The sequence below is a fragment of the Brachyhypopomus gauderio genome, chromosome 3, assembly GCF_052324685.1.
Source record: "Brachyhypopomus gauderio isolate BG-103 chromosome 3, BGAUD_0.2, whole genome shotgun sequence".
Lineage (NCBI taxonomy): Eukaryota > Metazoa > Chordata > Actinopteri > Gymnotiformes > Hypopomidae > Brachyhypopomus > Brachyhypopomus gauderio.
Genome location: NC_135213.1, coordinates 38,822,299 through 38,847,564, shown reverse-complemented (window position 1 = coordinate 38,847,564; position 25,266 = coordinate 38,822,299). Strand labels below are relative to the sequence as shown.

General features: G+C 46.1%; 2 protein-coding genes across 2 annotated transcripts in view; one reads left to right on the top strand and one right to left on the bottom strand.

Moving 5' to 3' along the window:
- Positions 1 to 417: 417 nt before the first annotated feature.
- On the top strand, positions 418 to 18,287 carry stxbp1b (syntaxin binding protein 1b). The gene is made up of 19 exons (XM_076998234.1): positions 418 to 568; positions 3,577 to 3,626; positions 3,787 to 3,868; positions 4,286 to 4,362; positions 5,101 to 5,179; positions 6,859 to 6,962; positions 10,622 to 10,770; positions 11,511 to 11,595; positions 11,908 to 12,038; positions 12,152 to 12,259; positions 12,553 to 12,613; positions 12,738 to 12,803; positions 12,901 to 12,981; positions 14,134 to 14,272; positions 14,397 to 14,506; positions 14,675 to 14,776; positions 17,124 to 17,209; positions 17,302 to 17,456; positions 18,150 to 18,287. Exons 1-19 carry the CDS (start codon positions 532 to 534, stop codon positions 18,254 to 18,256), a joined length of 1,809 nt encoding a protein of 602 aa, XP_076854349.1. The 5' UTR covers positions 418 to 531; the 3' UTR covers positions 18,257 to 18,287.
- Positions 18,288 to 20,322: 2,035 nt separating this feature from the next.
- The window catches only part of whrnb (whirlin b), a 46,463-nt gene continuing 41,519 nt past the window's right edge, over positions 20,323 to 25,266 (bottom strand). Inside the window, exon 10 of the mRNA XM_076998504.1 lies at positions 20,323 to 23,013. Within this exon, the coding sequence (XP_076854619.1) occupies positions 22,831 to 23,013 (183 nt within the window). The 3' untranslated portion in view covers positions 20,323 to 22,830. The remainder of the gene's footprint in view (positions 23,014 to 25,266) is intronic.

Sequence of the window (25,266 nt, the reverse complement as noted above, 5' to 3'; positions counted from 1 at the left end):
GTAACACCAGACAGCAGCCCTCCCGTTCACGTACAGAACTGGCAGCTTGGCGCCCTCTGTCGGTAAACCTGCCAAATAACGCAACGTCGTTTAAACTCCATTCCGCGCTCTCAGTTCTAATGCATTATATCTACTACTGGATTATAGCTCGATCGTAAGTACTGTCTTTCCAGATATATTTAGACGACCACGTCAACGGCTATGTTACTAGGAAACTAAACAAATTATAAAGGCAATAAAACACGGGATTGTGCGGACTAACACGTAAATGAAATAAATCTTTGCTGGTGCAGGTAAATTGATCAAAGCCTCGTTAACACGAGAGTGACCCACAATGTATGTCCTATGGAATCAGTCGGGTCGGCGTGACGCGAACATCAACAGACGATCAGTAGAGGCGTGGGGGGTCGGGAGCGCGCCTCGCCAGCGACGAGAGCGCGCCCCGCCAGCGTCGAGAGCGCGCCCCGCCAGGTCCCGTGTAGGTAAGTCCAGCAGACCGGGGCACGAGGAACCGCGGAGTACCGGAGTATCATGACACCTCTCGGCCTCAAGGCGATCGTTGGAGAAAGTAAGATGTTAGCTGTAATAGTTTTATATAATCGTATTTACAGCACATTCATTGATAAAGTTCAGTGAAATTAATGCTTAACTAATTTGGAGATATTTCGCTGTACAAGGTTTTGATAGACCATGTTTTTAATTCTTGAATGGGTCATGTACAGTAAGCCGTTTTACGTGGTGCCAATTAATGTATCCGAAATAACGGAATATATGGGGTTCAGCGTTGCTGTAGCCATAGTGATCACACAGTAACTATTTTGTGTATTAATGATAATGTAACATAGACAACTGACATTAGGTGTATTTTACGTCTGTTTCTGCCGTCTTTCAGTTTTATATCCAATTTACTCGTTTCGTTAAAGAACAACTTTCATCTCGAGGACAAAGGCACGCGAGCGTTTAGACACTCTAATCCAGACATCTAATACTAATCCACGCAGAACGCGGATTAAACGCGCGCATGGCTTTCAGAGACCTGGCAACGCGTAGTGACTTACATTCATCTACATGTTTATAAATGTTTGCGATATCAAACGACTCAAAATGGTAAAACAAATTCCAGAGCTGATATTCTTGTTCCTATAACTGGTATTAATACTGGTCTCTCATATGACGGTAAGTGATAATATAACATGACGGCGGTGATGAGAACGGAGATGCTCTCATCAATGTCAAAATATTGGCTATTATTGTTAAGCATATTTCGATTCACATTCGTTATGTTATGTCATATTTGATCGCCTACAGATCAGCTGGGCTATCAATATTTCAGTATGGTCTTTACACCCATATAACACATACAGGTGGGATTACGTGATTTGTTCATTTATTAGTCACCAGGCATGCTGTGCTATATTACTTTATGAGACGAATCAATTAGCTAAGCAATTAACTAAATAAGGAAGTCAGCAAAACCTTCATTCTGAAGCCTTGTGATTGATATAATAGTGAATATGATAGTGATGTTACTGGACTTTCATATGAGTTTTGAAGTGGATTACAAAGAGCAAGTTTGTAGTTGAAAGATGAAGGAATTTTTGTCACAAATATTAGTGACATCTTGTCTAAAACATAACAACTAAAGCTAAATTAATTTACTTTTTTTTTTTGCACACTACACTAGACAGTAACACTAATAAACCCACATTGCCTTCAGGGCTAACATACAAACACAGAACTGTCCCTGTTTTCTAAAGCTCCACACACCATGTGTCTGTAAAGGCTTCAACAAACTGTAGGCCCTGTCAAACATATGAGAGAAGTCGCTATTCTGAATGTAGCCCTATCTCATCAGTAGCTTCATCCAACCTTCCTCAGACAGCCCGTCCAGGAGTCAAGACCTCCTATCACACACCACCAGTCCTTGTTCTAGTTACTTTACATTCAGTACGCTCATAGATGTTTATGATGTTTGGCAGACACCATCGTCCAGGGCAGCTTCCGTGTATGTCGGTATGACTGTATGTGCGCTCCTCGGGAATAGGACCCATGACATTATGATGTCACTTGCCCCATGCCGTCCCTGTGCAACACAGAGGTCACCGATACAGTATGGGGGCATCCGCTATAGACACCATCGATGGAGCGTTCTTCTTGTTAGGTACAGGAGCTGTTCATGAGTTATAGTGCTGATCTGTTTAACTACTGGTCCATCTAGAGATGATACATGTTTGCTCTTGTGGAGAAGTGTAGGTGCAGGAATATGATCAAAGCATTGTGGGTGACGTTACGTTACTGTCTGGTCATCAATCCCTCACATGAACTGACATGAGAATTTAAAGGAGGTGCAGTCTTACCGCCTGCAATGCTTACCAGACACACAGATTAACTACGTGTTTGTCTCTGTAGTCCTAATTTAATAAGTGTGTGTTGGGTTAGGATTGCATTGTGGAAGTGTAATTGAACTTAAGCTTCACATGAAATCCAGTCAAACATTTGTGAAGATTTCTGAGGTGTGTGTGAACTGGGTTTGAAGTCCCCAGAGACAAATAATGACCCTACAGAACATTTTCGGCCTGCTTAATTTGTTCTTCAACAATTGGGCTGTATCTCCAGGGATGACTGCCGTCTACTGTACACCTGCTTGTGCTGAATCAATCTGTTCAAGTAGACTTCGGTTTGTGTATTTCACCCCAGTTCAGCGGGCTGATAACCACAGCAACAACACGGGCGTGTTTTGAGAACCTCAGTGACTCATCTCTCCATTAAATGGAGATTTTGGATGGGCAGTAGAAAAGGTTGTAGTCCCTTAGCAAACAGAGAGAGAGAGAGAGAGGGAATGAATAGAGAGAGGGAACGGAGAGAGAGATGGGGGATAAAGAACAGACAGGCTGGGTCAGCTCTGTAAGAGGATTGGATGAGATTAGTCACTGTGTCTCTCTCAGTGAACCACAGAGCAGGGTGTTTTTAAAAACTTGGTGTTTGAAGTACGTTATCTATTTTACAGTGTTTGCACAAGCGTGGGAGAAGAGAAGGAAATTCAGAATGTATTAGTAAAACATGAATGCATTAACAATGTGATCCTCAAATATAACGCAGTGAATGCAGCAATATTGTGGCTGTTCATATTCCACACTGTGCTAAACTGACTGGAATCGTTTGGGAGGGGGGGGGGGGGGTTCTAGCACATCAGTCATGTGACCTCGCACAATGCAAGTGTGATCTTGCTGTGTTTGTGTGTGTGTATATGTGTGTGTGTGTGTGTGTGTGTGTGTGCCAGAGTGTGTGGGTGTGAGCCTTCCAACACTTACACACATCTCTCTGATATATTTAGAGTGTGTCGTCCATGTTTTCATCACATTTTTTGCATATCATTGCTAGGGCTGGCTTAATCACATGGGTTTTGGCCAGTTAAAATGAGTTTATTTTTACATGAAATGTAAAACAACACTGCATCTTAATTATAATGGGACCGGTAGAATACAATATGAGCTCCACTTTAGAAAATGTACTATAAACTGACTGTTATTCAAGTCTATAATTTCCTGTATCGTTTGGCTTGTATTGTTTTCACAGAGATTATGAACGATGTCATCAAAAAGGCAAAAAGTAAAGGTGAATGGAAGGTAATCTCCTGTAATGTTGCTGAAAAAAACAGTTTTATGCAGATTTGTACGCTACTGTAGTTCCATGTACTGATTGTACCATGCACACTGTGTAGTGACCATTGATGAGTGTGATGAATGTCATTGTGATGACCTTCTCTGTAATGATCTCATCTCTCAGGCACTGGTGGTTGACAAGCTTAGCATGAGAATGATCTCATCCTGCTGCAAAATGACAGACATTATGTCAGAAGGAATCACAAGTGAGTGTATACATATGCACCCAGTCAAACACTCACGTGATGTTTATACCCTTGTATCTTTAACTGGGTTTTCCGGCAACATGTGTATTACTGATGCTACACACAGAACTCTGGCCCCAAACCTAAACTCAACCAAAAGTCAATCTTTGTGCTCTTTAATTTGTCAAAAGGTCTTATGTAAGTAAGCGCTGTTCCCTTTTAAGGGCCCGGCAAAATGTTTCCACAACAATAAACACGAATATTTTTGATCATTTGGTCCCTGGAAATTTACAAAGGTGCTTAAACACCCTAACAACCCCATCACCAGCTCCACCACCACCACCCACACCTTACTGTGTTTCATTTACACCTTATTCCTGGCTCTGGTTTATGAATTCTCTTCCTCTTCCTCCTCCTCTTCCTCTTCCTCTACACCAGTTGTTGAAGACATTTGTAAACGCCGTGAGCCCCTCCCCACGATGGAAGCCATTTATCTAATAACCCCTTCTGATGAGGTAATCATTACCTACTCAATCAGACACAAACACACACGGTGGAAGGTGAATGCAAATTTGATATGAATCAAAATCAGTTTGTCCTCTGTGATTAGTTAATCTAGATAGTCATATGTTTCCATTCATATGTTTCCTCGCACCCTTAAGTATCTGTTGATGAAAACAACATCACTGATCACTGGCCACTCATGTGGGTACATTATCGTGGATTACAGACGTAAACACAGACCTGAGTCTGTTCTCCAGGAACTGAACCTCGTTATCATAGATCTGAAACTGGTTTTTACAGATCTGAACCTGGTTATCACAGATCTGAGCCTCGTTATCACAGATATGAGCCTCGTTATCACAGATCTGAGCCTCATTATCACAGATATGAGCCTCGTTATCACAGATATGAGCCTCGTTATCACAGACCTGAACCTGGTTATCACAGATCTGAGTCTCGTTATCACAGATCTGAGTCTCATTATCACAAATCAGAACTAAATGTGAGTCAAAAGGTTCACAACACAGTCTGATAATTTGACTTTTTTATAAATGTTATACTCATACAGTCACTATTAATCATTATTATTGAGAATGTGTCTTCCAGTCATTGTTTTATTGTAATATTAATTAAATCTATATATTTATTACATTAATATAAGTAATTGGATCTCATCTATATTAAACTGATCACCATCTTCAACGTTCCAACCTGGTCTGTGATTGACGTTGTTTTGTTTTGTTTTTCAGTCTGTTCAGGGGCTTATCAATGACTTCAGAGACCCTCGGGCCCCCATATACAGAGCAGCTCATGTCTTCTTCACAGACGGTAAGTCCAGTGAAGAGGTGGTATATATACCTGACCTTGTTTACCTCAGAGTGTCTTTCTTTGACATATTGGGTTTGGCCGACTGATCTACTATACTCATTTAATCTTCTGTGATCCACTATATTGATGTCACTGTCTGTGATCTACTATACTCATTTAATCTTCTGTGATCCACTATATTGATGTCACTGTCTGTGATCTACTATACTCATTTAATCTTCTGTGATCCACTATATTGATGTCACTGTCTGTGATCTACTATACTCATCTAATCATCTGTGATCTACTATATCGATGTCACTGTCTGTGATCTACTATACTCATTTAATAATCTGTGATCTACTATATCGATGTCACTGTCTGTGATCTACTATACTCATTTAATCATCTGTGATCTACTATATCGATGTCACTGTCTGTGATCTACTATACTCATTTAATCATCTGTGAGCTACTACATCGATGTCACTGTCTGTGATCTACTATACTCATTTAATCATCTGTGATCTACTATATCGATGTCACTGTCTGTGATCTATTATACTCATTTAATCATCTGTGATCTATTATATCGATGTCACTGTCTGTGAGCTACTATACTCATTTAATCATCTGTGATCTACTATATCGATGTCACTGTCTGTGAGCTACTATACTCATTTAATCATCTGTGATCTACTATATCGATGTCACTGTCTGTGATCTATTATACTCATTTAATCATCTGTGATCTACTATATCGATGTCACTGTCTGTGAGCTACTATACTCATTTAATCATCTGTGATCTACTATATCGATGTCACTGTCTGTGAGCTACTATACTCATTTCAGTGTCAAACCTTTTGAACCTTCATTTTATCATTCCTCTTTCCCACTGATCATATTATCAGTACAATATTTGCTGTATGCGCTGAACTATAGACTCCACGACTCTCTGATTAATCAGACACTCTGAGCAGAACAGTGGATCAACATTAAAAACACACTGGGATCATAGATCAGACTGTTCCAGTCTCCCGTCTGTGACTGTGCTTCACAGACTACACACCACACATATGACATATGTGTACTGAATGTCACCACATATACACTGATTACAAATTCACAGCACAGTCAGCGTCATTATTAGTCATTATAAGAGTCATTATTAGAGTCATTATAAGAGTCATTATAAGAGTCATTATTAGAGTCATTATTAGAGTCATTATAAGAGTCATTATTAGAGTCATTATTAGAGTCATTATAAGAGTCATTATAAGAGTCATTATTAGAGTCATTATAAGAGTCATTATTAGAGTCATTATAAGAGGTATTATTAGAGTCATTATTAGAGTCATTATAAGAGTCATTATTAGAGTCATTATTAGAGTCATTATAAGAGTCATTATTAGAGTCATTATAAGAGTTATTATAAGAGTCATTATTAGAGTCATTATAAGAGTCATTATTAGAGTCATTATTAGAGTCATTATAAGAGTCATTATTAGAGTCATTATAAGAGTCATTATTAGAGTCATTATAAGAGTTATTGACCAACCATGTTTTCAAAAGAGTTTAGAAAAAAAAAACCCCAATAATCCAATAGTGACGGGAACAGAACATGTCTGAGGGGTTTTTCAGACGCTTACGCCTTTAATTCTGTTGATTTTCTTGCTTTGTTTTGCTATTTTCCCACAGCAATTCCAGACTCTTTGTTCAACTTACTCACCAAGTCTCGTGCTGCCAAAGTGATAAAGACGCTGACAGAGATCAACATCGCATTCCTGCCCTACGAGTCACAGGTCAGAGGTCAGCACCCGCGTGCAGACACACTGAGGACTGTGGGGAGGGCTGGGGAAAGGTGGAGAAGGGTGGGGCAAGGAGGTGGGACCAATTAGGGTGGGGCGGGGAGGTGGGACCAATAAGGGTGGGGCGGGGAGGTGGGACCAATAAGGGTGGGGCGGGGAGGTGGGACCAATTAGGGTGGGGCGGGGAGGTGGGACCAATAAGGGTGGGGCGGGGAGGTGGGACCAATAAGGGTGGGGCGGGGAGGTGGGACCAATTAGGGTGGGGCGGGGAGGTGGGACCAATAAGGGTGGGGCGGGGAGGTGGGACCAATAAGGGTGGGGTGGGGAGGTGGGACCAATAAGGGTGGGGCGGGGAGGTGGGACCAATAAGGGTGGGGCGGGGAGGTGGGACCAATAAGGGTGTGGCAAGGAGGTGGGACCAATAAGGGTGGGGTGGTGAGGTGGGACCAATAAGGGTGGGGCAGGAAGTTGGGACCAGTTAGGGGCGGGGCAGGGAGAGGCAGGGAGAACAGAACCAATAAGGGATGATGAAGAAGCAGGGATGCTGAAACACTCCTTCCTTGCCCAAAGCCAATTCAGGAGGTCGGATATAGGAAGGTGGATTTATTGAAGTGCATTTGCAGAGAGCGACTGAGATCACATTTACAGAGACCTGAGAGTGAATGCAAAATTGCTACTTGTCATCTTGACTGCTTATGGTATAATGCAAAAGCAGTGGTGCTACACCTTCAAAATTGGATGGAGCAAGCATGATGTCCTCGGTGTGCAGGGGTGATTAGGAGTGTGCAGGGATGTGCAGGGGTGTTCAGGAGTGTGCAGGGGTGTTTAGGAGTGTTCAAGGATGTGCAGGAGTGTTCAGGGATGTGCAGGAGTGTTCACGGGTGTTTAGGAGTGTGCAGGGGTGTTCAGGAGTGTGCAGGGGTGTTCAGGAGTGTTCAAGGATGTGCAGGAGTGTTCAGGGATGTGCAGGAGTGTTCAGGGGTGTTCAGGAGTGTGCAAGGGTGTGTCAGGAGTGTGCAGGGGTGTTCAGGAGTGTTCAGGGGTGTGTCAGGAGTGTGCAGGGGTGTTCAGGAGTGTTCAGGGGTGTTCAGGAGTGTGCAGGGGTGTGCAGGAGTGTTCAGGGGTGTTCAGGAGTGTGCAGGGGTGTGCAGGAGTGTTCAGGGGTGTTCAGGAGTGTGCAGGGGTGTTCAGGAGTGTGCAGGGGTGTGCAGGAGTGTTCAGGGGTGTGCAGGAGTGTTCAGGGGTGTTCAGGAGTGTGCAGGGGTGTTCAGGAGTGTGCAGGGGTGTGCAGGAGTGTTCAGGGGTGTGCAGGAGTGTTCAGGGGTGTTCAGGAGTGTTCAGGGGTGTTCAGGAGTGTGCAGGGGTGTGTCAGGTGAGACATGTCCACTTCTACTGCTCCACATCAAAGCAGAACACCATGCAGGGCTGAAGTATAAATGACCAAATGCATTAACTGCAGTTAATTAGCAGTTCAGTGATGCATTTTGCCCACGATAGCAGCATGATGCACTTGTGTAGTCAAACAAACACTTCACTACCCATCACCCCCTCAAACAAACACTTCACTACCCATCACCCCCTCAACAGACACGAGCTCTGCACGACCACGAACCAGTCTAGATATTTCAGCTCTGTGCCACCAAACCGCTGGTGCAACTTTTTGCAACTGCATTCTCTTCAGCTTCTATAGACTCTTAATCCAAATCCTCTGGCTCAATCACATCTGGCTTTATGAGAGCACAAACACATCAAAAGGACGAAGGGAATATCATTTAATTTTCCATGACATTGTCTTAAGAAATGGGCCTGTGTCATTTTCTTTTGAAGGCTGAAAATCTCTCGCCAGACGGTCTGTCTGAGTAATTGTAACTTTGACTTCACCTTTTTGGACTTTGGACTTTTGTCTATTATTGGAACTGCGTCTGTGACAGCCAGAACAAAAGCATCATAATCGGTACCTTCACCATCCCTAACTGTCCCTCACGTCCCTCACTGTCCCTCACCATCCATAGAAGAATATTTTGAAGAAGAAAAAGGTTTTTCTGTTTTATCTCGGACCTCTTTAGGAGAGTATTTTTCATAGCCTCTGAAACTTCTAGAAGCTCATTTCTCTCTCCCAAGAAGATCATTATGGACTGGAGATTAGAGAACACAATTATAACGGTGATTATGCTCATACATCTCCTGAGCTCCAGACATTAGAACCTTTTTTCATAACCCGATAATGTGCTTGTGGTGTTCTGTCAAAAGCAGACAGTGCTATAGTCTAAAGACCTGAACACGCCCCTCAAGGTCATTTCTCTTTTACACATTCGATAAGCAGCACAAAGCATCACTCTTGAGTCCACACGGACTCCTCTGGCATGTCACCTTTAATCCACACTTTAGCCTTTTTGTGCAAGTGCACTTTTTCTAGAATCTTCTATGAATGCCTTTCTATCAGCATGTGGCGAAGACACAAACATGTCCCTAGATGTTGAGTTAAAGCAGGAAACACCTGTGTTCTTGGGCCAGGATACACCTGAAGTCAGACAACACCTGTGTTCTTGGGCCAGGATACACCTGAAGTCAGACAAAACCTGCGTTCCTGGGTGGGGAGCATCTCACCCACAGACACTCACGGGCTGCTGACCATCCAGAACAACAAGCAAATGACAAAGACACAAACCGACTGTAAACCTTTGGAGACTCAGCACTGCCCGTCCTGATCTGTCGTACAATCAGTACTCAGTACTCTGAGCTAGAAGAACCGTATGTGAGTGGTGGATGGTGTTGTGACTCCATGATGGATCGGTCCAGAGAGGTTTTTAAGATGGGCCACGTCTGTGTGGCCAGTCCTCTGCAGCTGTTATTCTCTGTAACTAATCCCAGGCTGGGTTGCATAGACCCACCCTAGCTCAGCCGTAATCCTGCGTTGTGATTGTGGTTGTGTGATCTGGCACAGATGGGGGAGTGATGTTACAAGAGACACAGACGAAAAGAACGAAGACAGGATTGTGTGACAGGAGAGAAATGGCACTGTGGTCATGTGACCAGGACAGATGGAACCCTGGGTAATGGATATTGTATCATGGCAGAGTTACATAGGGAACGAGTTCTCGTGTTGACGCAGGCTACAGGATGTTAGAAGATCAGAAGTGGGATACATTGGGCCTTCAGCACCACTGGAGAGTTGGGCTGAACTACTACTACAGCAGCATACAGCATGTACTACTATATCCATCTACCATACCAAGCACTGTGAACACACCCAGGCCTCCCCACACAGCTCTGTAGTTGCACGTTTCACGTTTCAGCCCACAGGCCCTGGCCGCACACCGTTCCTGCTGTCAGAGGTCTGCAGGTCAAAGCCTCGAGCAGTAAAGGTGTTTGTAAGAGCAGCGGCGTGCGGATACATGTCTGTGCACGCCGCTGTCTCTTGTCTCTAATCGTGCTTCCTCAGGTCGATATTTCACCGATGTATTGCATCACAGCCACATCGTTTTTAGATGTCCGATAGTTTTCACCTCTGCTGTAAAAGGGTATTGATTTATTACAAGGATACATGTTTCCTGTAGTTATTTGAGTCACTCTGGCTAACTGTCTCTGGCGCGTTAAACGATTTATTGATGAAACATTTCTAAACGACCCCCCTGCTGTCTGCGTGGGGGCAGGTGTTCTCTTTGGACCGAGCTGGTGCCTTCCAGGACCTGTACAGCCCGTTCAAAGCGGACGTGAAGCCCCAGGTGCTGGAGTGCTTGGCAGAGCAGCTAGCAACCCTGTGTGCCACACTGAAGGAGTACCCCGCTATCAGATACCGAGGGTGAGACGCACGACACACACACGGACATGCACACGCACGGACACACACACGTACACACAGACAAACGTACACACAGATGAGCACACGTGGCTACACCACACTTATATTTAAGTATGCATATGTCCATACACACACACACACACACACACACACACACACACACACACACACACACACACACACACACACACACCCACACATACACACACACACACACACACACACACACACACACACACACACACACACATACACACACACACACACACACACACACACAGTGCTGTGTGTAGTTAGATACTTATCCACACACCTGTGTGCAGGTAATTGTATTAGGCTACTGCAGCTAGAAGTTCTGACCGTTCTTGAGGAAGATGTAGAGGAGAATGATGCGTATCTTGTGGAAGATGGTTACACTGGTGTCCAGCAGGATGGGCACAATAGCTCTCATTGGGTCTTTGATCTTCTCTCCTTCTGCGTCTGTGCCCAAGGCCAGGTCCTGATAGAGGTTAGGAGGTCAAAAGTTCACAGAAGGTCACAGACACAACAACAATTATGTCAAATCATGTGAGATATTTTTCAAGACATAGCATAGCAGCGATGAGTCACAAACTGTGACACAAAAAGGCAGCGGGAGGTTCATTTAGTTTCAGTAAAAACAGCTGTGAGTCAGAGGTGTACATGCTTGGTGTGACTACAGTTCATCGCAGCACTGATCCTCTGTGCGTGTGCTTTCGTAGGGAACACAAAGACAACGCCGTTCTGGCCCAGATGCTGCAGGACAAACTGGACGGCTACAAAGCCGATGACCCCACCATGGGGGAGGTGAGGCAGGGACACGGGAATGTCCATTATCCTCAAACAACAGGCTTTCACATCACATGGGTTCCTCTGCTGTCTATAAAGAGCTGCTCAGAAAATTCATTTAATTTAATTTCACTTGATACCTTTGTGCTCGTGTGTCTCCAATCTATCTGTGTCTGAATCTGTCTGTCTCTCCGTGTCTGAATCTGTGTCTGTCTCTCTGTGTCTGAATCTGTGTCTGTCTCTCTGTGTCTGAATCTGTCTGTCTCTCTGTGTCTGAATCTGTCTGTCTCTCCGTGTCTGAATCTGTCTGAATCTCTCTGTCTCTTTCAGGGTCCAGATAAAAGTCGCTCTCAGCTCTTGATTTTGGACAGAGGGTTTGACCCCGTGTCTCCAGTTCTTCATGAGCTGACCTTTCAGGCCATGGCCTACGACCTTCTGCCCATCGAGAATGATGTCTACAAGTAAGCCGACGTACAGAGCGATGCCCTGTCACTTTCTGAGCTGGGCCAGACGCTGACCAGACGCTGATCAGTCTTTTTGATGTGAAACGTGTGTGTGTGTTTGTGGGTCTCAGGTATGAGACTAGCGGAATGGGAGACACGCGTATGAAAGAAGTTCTTCTGGACGAGGATGACGACCTGTGGGTCACACTGAGGCACAAACACATCGCGGAGGTCTCCACGTACGTGTGATTACAGACCCGAGGCGTAGGAGAGATCCATCCTGCAGTACACACCAGTGCATATCACAGAAGGGGTAGATTGAGGTCCAAAAGTAGGGGTTCTGCCCGAGAACTTCAGAACCTCAGAACTTCAGAACCTCAGGATTTGCCAGATCAAACCTGAAGGTAGAATGACTCCAACACACCTACAGCGCCCACCAGTGGTCAGCGAAGGAAAGTCGTGTTAGTAGGCTCAGGACTGCATGTTAGGGTCAGCGTGTGACTTTTAAAGCAGCTTCCTCTCTTCCTGACAGTGCTGTCACTAAATCGCTGAAGGACTTCTCATCCAGCAAGAAGATGAGCACTGGGGAGAAGGTGTGTGATCTTCTGACCCCCCCCGGGACCAAACCCCCCCTCAGAGGGCCTGTTACACTCACATCTCTGTGTTCCACTCCCTGTGGTGGGTGAAGACTCTTCCTAACGTGTGTGTGTCCTACAGACAACCATAAAGGAGCTGGCCCAGATGCTGAAGAAGATGCCTCAATATCAGAAAGAGCTGAGCAAGGTAGCACTACCTGTACTGTAGGAGGGGCAGCGGTGTGGGTCAGAGGTCAGATGTGGGTCAGAGGTCAGGTGTGACACAGCCTCCTTCTCCTCCGCAGTACTCCACCCACCTCCACCTGGCTGAGGACTGTATGAAGCAATACCAGGGCACGGTGGATAAACTCTGTAGGGTGGAGCAGGTAGAGACGCACACACACACATGAACACACACACACACACACACACACACACACACACACACACACACACCTCACACACAGACACACACACACACACACACACACACACACACACACACACCTCACACACACACACACACACACACACACACACACACAGACAGACACACACACACACACACACAAAGACACACACACACACACACACAAAGACACACACACACACACACACACACACACACAAAGACACACACACACACACGAACACACACACACACACACACACACACACACACAAAGACACACACACACACGAACACACACACACACACACACAAAGACACACACACACACACACACACACACGAACACACACACCCACACACACATGACCACACATACACACACACACACACACACACACACACACACACACACAAAGACACACACACACACACACAAACACACACACACACACACACACACACACACACACACACACACACACACACATAGACCTACTTGCATATGTTTACACATGCACAGACACATAGACAAGGGCAAAATAGACCCACTCAAAACCACACACACTTCTCCTATGATTGATCATTAAGAAAGTTTTCATTGAAAGTATTTGTAAAACCTCTAGCACAAGTGATGAGCTACAGACATTAGCCAAAAAGCATCATTTACACACGGACCACATTAATATCATTGTCAACTGGGTTGGAACAATAATAATCAATAACAACAACTCTTAAAAAAGTTATAATGTACCATGATTTCTCTAAAATAGACATTCTTCATGCACAAATGAAGTAGGAAGAATTGAGCAGACTGCAATAAAAGCTTTTTTTTTTTTTTTTACATTTTTGAAAACATGCTTACATCACTGTACTCTTAGCTTGACAACGAACGTTTTGCTCTGAGTTTACTGCACTGTTTTGCTCCCTAGTGGAATAACAATAATTAGCTCTTTTAATAATTTCATCATTTCCAAAAGATGATTTTAATTTAAAACATTCTAGATTCATTTGGGCCAGTCATAGCTTGCGGGCTGCATTTTTGACTTGCATGATTTGACATAATTCTATGCCCTAGTTGTTGTGTCTATGACCTTCTGTGAACTTTTGACCTCCTAACCTCTATCAGGACCTGGCCTTGGGCACAGACGCAGAAGGAGAGAAGATCAAAGACCCAATGAGAGCTATTGTGCCCATCCTGCTGGACACCAGTGTAACCATCTTTCACAAGATACGCATCATTCTCCTCTACATCTTCCTCAAGAACGGTCAGAACTTCTAGCTGCAGTAGCCTAATACAATTACCTGCACACAGGTGTGTGGATAAGTATCTAACTACACACAGTACTGTGTGTGTGTGTGTGTGTGTGTGTGTGTGTGTGTGTGTTTCAGGTGTAACTGAAGAGAATCTGTGTAAGCTCCTTCAACATGCACAGATCCCCCCTGAGGACAGTGACATCATCTCCAACATGGCTCACCTGGGCATACCTGTCATCTCCGAGGTGAGTCCAACCTGCCGCTCTCCACGCCCTCCACTGGCTCCACCTCCTCCACTAGCTCTGCCGTCCCCGTCACACATCTAGCGATGTCTCACACGTCTAGTCTATAATGTAGCGTGTGCGTCTAACCCTCCCTTTATACTGAGGTGACTGCATCTCTTTCTTATTCAGCAAGCCACAACACGCAAGAAGAAAGCTGATCGCAAAGAGAGGATCGGAGAACAGACCTACCAGCTCTCCAGGTGGACACCACTGGTTAAGGACATCATGGAGGCAAGAACCTCACCCTCTCACCCTCACCCTCTCACTCTCACCCTCTCACTCTCACCCTCACCCTCTCACTCTCACCCTCTCACCCTCTCCCTCTCACCCCTCACCCTCTCACTCACACCCTCTCTCCCTCACCCTGTCACCCTCTTACCCTCACCCTCTCACTCTCACCCTCTCTCCCTCACCCTCTCACCCTCACTCTCACTCTCTCACCCTCACCCTCTCACCTCTCACTCTCACCATCTCACCCTCACCCTCTCACCCTCTCACCTCTCACTCTCACCCTCACTCTTACCCTCTCATCTCTCTCACCTCTCACCCTCACCCTCTCATCTCTCTAACCCTCTCACCCTTGCCCCCTCACCCTCTCACCTCTCACTCTCACCCTCACTCTTACCCTCTCATCTCTCTCACCTCTCACCCTCACATCTCTCTAACCCTCTCACCCTTGCTCCCTCACCCTCTCACCTCTCACTCTCACCCTTACCCTCTCATCTCTCTCACCCTCTCTCCCTCACCCTCTCATATCTCTCACCCTCTCTCCCTCACCCTCTCACCCCCACACTCTCACCTCTCACCCTCACTCTCACCCTCTCATCACTCTCACCCTCTCACCCTCACTCTTACCCTCACCCTCTCACCCTCACCCTCTCACCTCTCACTCTCACCCTCTCACCCTCACTCTTACCCTCTCATCTCCCTCACCCTCTCACCCTCTCACCTCTCACTCTCACCCTCACTTTCACCCTCTCACCCTCACCTTCTCACCCTCACCCTCTCATCTCTCTAACCCTCTCACCCTCTCTCCCTCACCCTCTCACCCTCACCCTCTCACCTCTCACTCTCACCCTTACCCTCTCATCTCTCTCACCCTCTCTCCCTCACCCTCTCACCCTCTCACCTTCACCCTCTCACCCTCTCACCCTCACCCTCTCACCTCTCACTCTCACCCTCACCCTCACCCTCTCATCACTCTCACCCTCTCACCTCTCACCTTCACCCTCTCACCTCTCACCCTCTCCCTCACCCTCTCACCCTCACCCTCTCACCTCTCACTCTCACCCTCACCCTCACCCTCTCATCACTCTCACCCTCTCACCTCTCACTCTCTCACCCTTGCCCTCTCACCTCTCACCCTCGCCCTCACCCTCTCACCCTCACCCTCTCATCTCTCTCACCCTCACCCTCTCACCCTCACCCTCTCACCTCTCACCCTCACCCTCTCACCTCTCACTCTCACCATCTCACCCTCACCCTCTCACCTCTCACTCTCACCTCTCACCCTCACCCTCTCACCTCTCACTCTCACCCTCACTCTTACCCTCTCATATCTCTCACCCTCTCTCCCTCACCCTCTCACCCCCACACTCTCACCTCTCACCCTCACTCTCACCCTCTCACCCTCTCATCACTCTCACCCTCTCACCCTCACTCTTACCCTCACCCTCTCACCCTCACCCTCTCACCTCTCACTCTCACCCTCTCACCCTCACTCTTACCCTCTCATCTCCCTCACCCTCTCACCCTCTCACCTCTCACTCTCACCCTCACTTTCACCCTCTCACCCTCACCTTCTCACCCTCACCCTCTCATCTCTCTAACCCTCTCACCCTCTCTCCCTCACCCTCTCACCTCTCACTCTCACCCTTACCCTCTCATCTCTCTCACCCTCTCTCCCTCACCCTCTCATCTCTCTCACCTTCTCTCCCTCACCCTCTCACCCTCACCCTCTCACCTCTCACCTTCACCCTCTCACCTCTCACCCTCTCACTCTCACCCTCACCCTCTCATCACTCTCACCCTCTCACCTCTCACCTTCACCCTCTCACCCTCTCCCTCACCCTCTCACCCTCACCCTCTCACCTCTCACTCTCACCCTCACCCTCACCCTCACCCTCTCATCACTCTCACCCTCTCACCTCTCACTCTCTCACCCTTGCCCTCTCACCTCTCACCCTCGCCCTCACCCTCTCACCCTCACCCTCTCATCTCTCTCACCCTCTCCCTCACCCTCTCATCTCTCTCACCTCTCACCTTCGTCTCTTCTCATCCACAGAACACATTATATCTACTGTCATATTCAGATTTTTAAATGCCTTTGTGTACATTTGTACATGTGTACGTGTGTAAATGGTTGCATGCTTGCATCAGTAGAACTGCTCACAGTAAACCTGAGTTCAGCCTTAAACCAGGACGTGTGATGTGATCAGTTACTGAGAATGTGGTTTTAACAGTGGTATACTTGTGTTAAGCTGTGCCTTAGTATCAAATTGATTTGCATAATAGTGTCCAATGAATAAACATAAATGCAAATCTTGAATGGCCTCCATGTTCTGTTTTTACAATATAGGATGCGATTGAAGACAAACTGGACCCAAAGATATATCCATACATCTCTACACGCTCGGCTAGCTCCAAGAACACCACAGCTACTAGGTAACACCAGCACTCTCTCTCTCTCTCACACACACACACACACACACACACACACACACACGCTCACTGACATTACTCTCTCTTGCCTGCAGCGCTCGCTATGGAAACTGGCACAAAAACAAGAGCCCAGGGGAGATGCGTAGCGGGCCCCGGGTCATCGTCTTCATCACTGGGGGCGTGGCCTACAGCGAGATGCGCTGCGCCTATGAGGTCACGCAGGCCAACGGCAAATGGGAGGCCATCATCGGTGAGCATCATCGGGTCAGAGACTCCACCACTGCTGACACGGTGGCTCCCTGAACTTAGCTGCCACAAATCACCACCAAAGAGAAGCAGCGATATCGTCTCCTTTGGCCATCTCAACACTGCAGTTCCAGACCACACTGCTTTATTCTCCCTGTCATTTTTATATCCTCTCAATATCTGTGCTGCAGTAGAGATCGTGTTGAATCTTCCCCGTTTCTTGACTGTTCTGAGTTCTCTGTCCGGCCGGGCCCGTATCCGGGCGAGAGAAGCTCTGACCTTTATGGACTGGCAGTCAAGCAGGGGGCTAAAGATTAGTTAAGATTAGTCTTCCAGCCTCCATGAGCAGATACTCAGATGTGGAGTGAGCTATGATGTCCTGCTGTTTTGAAGATGCATATATCAATATCACCTTTTTGGAGAAGCTTTGAGGGATAATGAGCATTTCGCCTGTACAGAAGAAAATGAGGGAGGAGGTTGAACACGATGCATGTGTCAGACTTTCAGATCCATTGGAGATGAACACAGTGCAAATTGCTCTGGAGATGAATAATGTTTCATTGTCTGAGCATGTGTAATTGGAGATAACACTAGATGAGCCTAAATGTAGCACTTATGACTAGTGAAAATGACAGACAAACGTAGAAAGTGGGAATGATTTAAGCTATATAATGATATATAATGATATAATTCACAGGCTCCACACACACCATCACCCCCACCAAGTACCTGAAGGATCTTCAACACCAGGACTTCATGGATCCCAACGCTGCCCCAGAAGACCGGCTAACTGCTGATGACTGAGGGTTAAGAAGGAAGTTGAGAGACCTCCCCACACACACACACACACACACACACACACACACACACACACACACACACACACACACACACACACACACACACACACACACACACACACCTGGTGTTTGGGTTTAGCAGTTCAATCAATCAATCAATCAATCAAATTTTATTTATATAGCGCTTTTTACAACAGTTGTTGTCACAAAGCAGCTTTACAAGTGCCGAGTCCTAGCCCCCAGTGAGCAAGCCAAAGGCGACAGTGGCAAGGAAAAACTCCCTAGTTTTTTGCATGAGGAAGAAACCTTGAGAGGAACCAAGACTCAGGGGGGGAACCCATCCTCCTCTGGCCGACACCGGTCACCATGACAACAACAACAATTTAGACAGAAAGAAGAGAAAGAAAAGGAAAAATATGTAATAATGTCCATCATGATGTATGCATCCGGTTAGGCAGGAGGTGGCTGGCTCAGGATGGATCGCTGGTCTCCTCATCTCATTATTCCTCAAGCAGGCGGGCAGCCATGTGGAGAAATGAAACAGGGAAAATTAGCTCTGTATGAGGACATATACAGGACAGGTAAAATTATAAACATTTCTGGAGTGTGGCAGCAACTCCGGCATTTAGTTAAATTATTACAGCCTAGCTAAAAAGGCAGAACCAGAAGGTAACATAGGCTTGTTCCAGTTCATTCTCACAGCGGTGGCCCAAGAAACCAATCAGGTGAGTTATTGTAGTTTAAATACTGCATAACGTTACAGGGCTCATAAATCATACTAGTGCAGGGGTGGCCAACCCGCGGCTCGCGAGCCACATGCGGCTCTTTGCCTGGTTTCATGCGGCTCCCCAGCCAGTCCGCGGGCTCACCTGCACAAACGGGGCGACACACTGCTACATTTTCGTGGTGCGCGGTTAGTTTACAAGCCTAGCGAGCCGCTAATACTTTTTAAACCGGCGTAGTGGAAAACACGCATTTGACTGTTTTCACAGCTAATAATTTACACTCGCCACCCCCCCCGCTCAACAGATTACACTCGCCCATGCACGATGTGGCTCTTTGCCGTAACACAGTAAGAAAAGTGGCTCTTGGTCTATGACGGGTTGGCCACCCCTGCACTAGTGGATGCCACAGTTCAATGGTTCAGCTAAAGGAGGTGATCAGGGTGTTGGAATTACTGTATTACTATTTTGTGATAGTGAAAGCAGTCTATTAAATTATTAGATTTATATTGGTATTATTATATCTGTTTCACAGAAGTTCAGAAATTATTTTTAGAAATATACATTTGTGAAAGTTGTAAGCATAGACAGGTGAATCCTCTGTGCATGAATGTGTTGCTAAATATAAAAGATTATGGTAAATATGTAGCTAATATTGTCAGAGCACTTGTTTGTAGGACAGCTGATAATGAGTAGGACAGAGCCAGGACGTGTTTTAGTGGGCTGACCTGAGACAACACAGCTGGGTGAACACATGAACGCATGAACACATGAACACATGGTTAATAATGTCAAACGAGCATACGTCTCTCACAGTGTCTTGAGACATTTTCACGTGGTTCAAGATAAGTAATAATTGTCAGACTTTTTTCCTGTGGTCTGAATTACTTGTTGCGTGTTGACATTTGTGATCATGTTGAATTGTGTATTCGCTGTTGTGCTGCAATGTTTCTTTGTTGTTTATGCTGCGCTAGTCGGGAGTTGACTGCCTAGCTCACATCTGACGCCTTCTCTCCGAAGCACAGATGACCTGTGACCTGAATGCTCGTGTCTTATGTAGCTTTGGTTCAGACTAGTTCTGTGTTCTGTGCAGTATTTTTGTAATTTGTAGCATGCTTTGTTTGTACTATTGTACAGTAGAGTTGGTGAGCTACTGTTTATTAAACTGAAAGGTGAACTGTGAAATAAAATATAATGGTCACAAAAAATAATTGTGAAACAAACATCTCAATGTTAAAATGATGTTGTCTAATAAAATGGTCTCCGTACAAAGAAACTCATTACTACCATTATTTCTCTAATGTAGCTTGCCACAAAGCACTTTGTGTAAAAAAGGGTATACACATCAAGTTTATCATTGTTTTTATTAGTAGCAGTATCCCTTAGCCTAACATTGTTCCATTAACTCATAAATTGCCATTCAGCAGTAAACACAACATCCATGTTAAATTAGTACCGCTCAAGCAACAGTGAACTTACATTAATTAGCACCTCATAATGCAGTAGTTGAGGACACAACCATGCCAGTATGTCCAGGGTTTGCACTGCAGTGCAAGTGCCCTGTAGCTGTGTCCTCAGGACAGAGAGCCGTAATATAACGACATAAAAAAGCCATGGTCTTCATATGGACAGACACAAGGGGGCGCTATGACACTATTCAAACCTCAGCGATATCGCAGGTGTTATGTCTGGATAGTAACCAAGAGCAACTTTTTAATTGCACAGTGTGTTTTACTGCGATCATTCTAGACAAAAAACCCCTCATGATTTATATTTTTGGATAGACAAGCATAAACAATACTTAAGTTACTAAATCTTTAATTCATGTTTCCAAAGTATCATGAACCATAAATATTACAGGCAACAACAGCAAAATGCCGAGTGAGTCTCTTTTTACACACTTAGTACTGGGTTGCTTTGCTCAGAACAGTAACTTGAGTAACTTAAAGTCAATGGTCCCACGTTCAACCTAGACAGTGCTGAGAACTGTCAACTCTCCCACTGACTTTCACGGCTCAGACATTGTAGAGAAGCGTTTGATGCCCCAGACCCTAGAAGGTTTTCATGACATACAGGAATTAGGGTCATTATGCTGCTGACAAAGTGAAATCAATTTACAAATCAATAATAGTTCAGTAAAATATATTTACCAATATATACAGCTTTATATATTAATATTTACAATAATGCTCTGTATGTTACATAGAGCTTTTTGGGGATTAATGATGTGCATTTAAACAAACAAAAATAAGAAATGCAAATTACTGAATTATATCTGATTATCTCAAAAATACTGACACGTGTCTGAATTATCAGAGCATCCTACCATCACAGGACATTCTTATAACAGATCTGTAATTGCTCTGAGCATCATGATTAAAACACAGTACCTTTGAAGCTAACCAGCCACACAGCCACGGTTACCGTTAAAGAAAAGAAAGAACCACGACACGGCAGAGGGAATGTGGTGAGGAAGAGGAGTGATGAGGAAGAGGAGGCTCGAGCCAACACAGCACACCAGCACTCTCATCTCAGGCTCGTTTTGTTCTCGCCTACGTCTCCGAGCTGATGGAGAAAGAGACGGGTATAACTCCGCCTACTCCCTAGCCGTCCTGGGCAGAAACTAAACTCTGGAATGGGCTGAAGCGCTGAAGCGTGGCACCCTCAGCGTGGCAAGGACACGCACAGCTGCAGAAAACGAAAGGAAACAATTCTAATTACAACTGTTTTTCTTGTGGCTAAACTACAGAGCGTGGAATTTATGTCTCGGTGTCCTCTGGTAAACTTAATCAGGTTACAGATGCTGGACGAGTTGAAGTGACCGTGTTCACCGTGTTCACCGTGACAGTGTCACACAGGTTTTTCTGTGGCCTGGTATCATTTTGCCGTTTGGCTCCAGCTGTGTCCAAAGCGTTATACACCCCTAACCATCTTCTAAACGGCGAGGAGAGAGAGAGAATCGGGATCCTCCGGTCCCCAGTAGCGATCACACTCAGGCGGAGTGGATTACAGGCACGAGGCTCCGGCGTGTGAGGAGCAGCAGAGAGAGAGACGTCCTTGAAGGCCCGAGTCAAGATCGCACTCATGAGACAACATAAACCTCCATCACATTAAGCTGGGCGTACACTGTGCGATTTTTGGCCCATTTTCAGCCGATTTTTCACTCGTGCGACTATTTTTGCGATCGGGCCGAGTTTCGGCTCAATCGCGTGTCGTGCATCGTGTAGTTTACACAGGTGAACGAGGAGCGATTCACACCTCACGACCAACTCCCGATCAGAAATCGCAGCGTCGCAAGAATATCAAACATGTTTGAAATTCAAATCGCTCCTCGTGAGAGTATCGCACTGTTGAAGCAGCTCCACGAGCCAACTCTCCCTGCGATTTAGTCGTACAGTTTGAGCTGGAGCTGAGTACACGATTTAAAATATCGTACAGTGTACGCCCAGCTTTACGGGGTGGCCCATCGGGGTGTGCGTCAGCTCCGAGCTGGGAGGAGGAGGAGCCTAACGAGAACACTGACGTTGGACGTAAAGGCATCATGGGACATCGGGATGTCATTACCCGACCTTAAACAGCGTGTCTGGACGTCTGAGCAGTCGTTGCGCTGGGAGGATTGCGTGGTGATCTTACTGATCGAAGGACAGTTATGACCTAACCCCACTGCCGCTGAGACATGCTTCACACATCGGAATTCAAGAATTCCCGAGTTCCAGAATTCATGAATTCCTGAGTTCCAGAATTCATGAATTCCTGAGTTCCAGAATTCATGAATTCCTGAGTTCCAGAATTCCTTTACTCAAGTTCAGTAAAGCGCAATGTCTTGGTTTAAGCGTCACTTGTCTCTGTCACCTAACTACAGGGCACCGTTGAACTCGGCGATCAGGAAGTCGATGTGGTCCTTCTCTTTGGTCTTGAAAGCATCGGCGATGAGGCGTGTGGCCTCCCTGTGGTCCATGTCCTTCAGGGGGACCCCATTTACCTCCAGAATCACCTGCCCCACTCTCAGCTGCCCACTGAGGTGTGCCGAACCCCCTTTCTGAGAGAGAGAGAGAGAGAGAGAGAGAGGACAGCACTGAAATGAAGGAATGTGCCGCCTGGCAGAGTGATAGATCTAGGAGAGCAGGCAGACTGGGGCATTTATCAAAGGTGTGTGAGAGGAGGGGGGGGGGGGGGGGGGGGGGGGGGCAGCGAGGGCTCACTGTGCCTGAAGTGGCACTTTGTATTGAGAAGTCATTAGCTAGCCTTCTGTCAGGGCAGATAAACAGCATCTATCAGGCCTGGTAGAGTGAGAGAGAAGGGGGGAGAGAGCGAGAAGGTGTGTGTGTGTGTGTGTGTGTGTGTGTGTTTGTGTGTGTGTGTGTGTGTGTGTGTGTGTGAGAGAGAGAGAGAATTGCCTCCTTCCTCTCTGACAGATGGTTGGAGAGGGGCCAGGTCTGACAGCTCCACGCCTACACCTCTGTGCTCTCATCAGCAACCATTAGCGCCGTGGTCCAGAGACTCACCTGAGCCTCACCTGTATTGGCAGAGCCTGGCCTCCCTCCACCACCCCCACACCACCTGTCCTAGCCCCGCCCCCAGCCCCGCCCTAGCCCCACCCCCACCGGAGCAGCTCCCACCCCCCCGATCCCCAGTTAGAGGCGCTAAAGTGATAGATGATGTCAGACTGGGAGATGAACACAGTGAGTTTGTTTAGGTGTCTGTGCAGACACAGTGAGTTTGTTTAGGTGTCTGCGCAGACACAGTGAGTTTGTTTAGGTGTCTGCGCAGACACTGGTGAGTTTGTTTAGGTGTCTGCGCAGACACAGTGAGTTTGTTTAGGTGTCTGCGCAGACACTGGTGAGTTTGTTTGGGTGTCTGCGCAGACACTGGTGAGTTTGTTTGGGTGTCTGCGCAGACACTGGTGAGTTTGTTTAGGTGTCTGCGCAGACACTGGTGAGTTTGTTTGGGTGTCTGCGCAGACACTGGTGAGTTTGTTTGGGTGTCTGCGCAGACACTGGTGAGTTTGTTTAGGTGTCTGCGCAGACACTGGTGAGTTTGTTTAGGTGTCTGCGCAGACACAGTGAGTTTGTTTAGGTGTCTGCGCAGACACTGGTGAGGTTACATCAATCCTACCAGGAACAAAACGACAAAATCAAAATGTAATTGTTAGAGTTCCCATGACGACTGGGAAGAGTTTGACTGGATCAACACCACGAACGCTGGACAGAAGGTAAAGATTACAACGAAAACAAGATGATTCAAACTAAAGAGTTATTCTTGATATCAGCACATTCTCACCTATTGTCAGTTATTTATTTCATCGATCAGGGACGCCAGAATGTTTGCGTTACTTTGAAATATTAGGACTGGGCAATGCAGTTGATAATTAATAATGTGAATTAATGATTAATGATTAGGAATACTAGCTCGGGTATAAATAATCACCCCACCACTATGGACACACACCTGCCACTGTGCTGGTCTGCACGCTGCCTCTGAACCAGGCAACCTGTCCGATTCCCCGGCAGACCGGGGCATTTTCCAAAACACAGTAGTCTGAAATCATCCACACATCCAAGCCAAAACTCTCCCGTTAACCTCAAGGTCAGTTGTGGCCAAGGACCGTGGAGGAGAGTCTGTCCAAAGTGCCACGCTGTCGTCAGGGAGACAGCGGCTCAAGAGCGACTCTGTCCAAGTTAATCACTCAGCAGAGCGCCGTGATGGAGACGCTCACACACACAGCCCAAAGGGAGTGTTGGTATGGCAACATTCTCCAGCATTCCGGGCTCGTGCGCTGTAAGCCCCGCCTCTTTCTTGAAGATCAGAAATACAGATCTCAATGTACGATGTGTGTGTTCTATACACACGTTACAGATATCACTCCTTATACAAACAGGATGAACTGGGCCAGTACTGGGTCTACACTACACAGAGGCAGCAACGCTTTGAAGCAAAGCTGCTTTGCAAAAAAGGAAAAATCTCTATATACCAAATCTACAAAGGATACAAAACATATTTGTGTATTCTCTGGCATGCCCACACAAACACACACACAAACACACAAACACACACACACACACACACACACACACACACACACACACACACACACACACACACATTCATGCTAATGCCCATGCACATGCAATCATACGCTTAAGCTTTATCAGCACTAGCAGGCCCTGAATACAAAATATGCTAATTAATTTTCTACTACACATGATCAGGGTTACAAAGTCAGGTGGGGAAGAGAAATAAACAAAAATCAGTGCAATTAAAATCCATATTGTTTGTAACTGTAACAATGTTT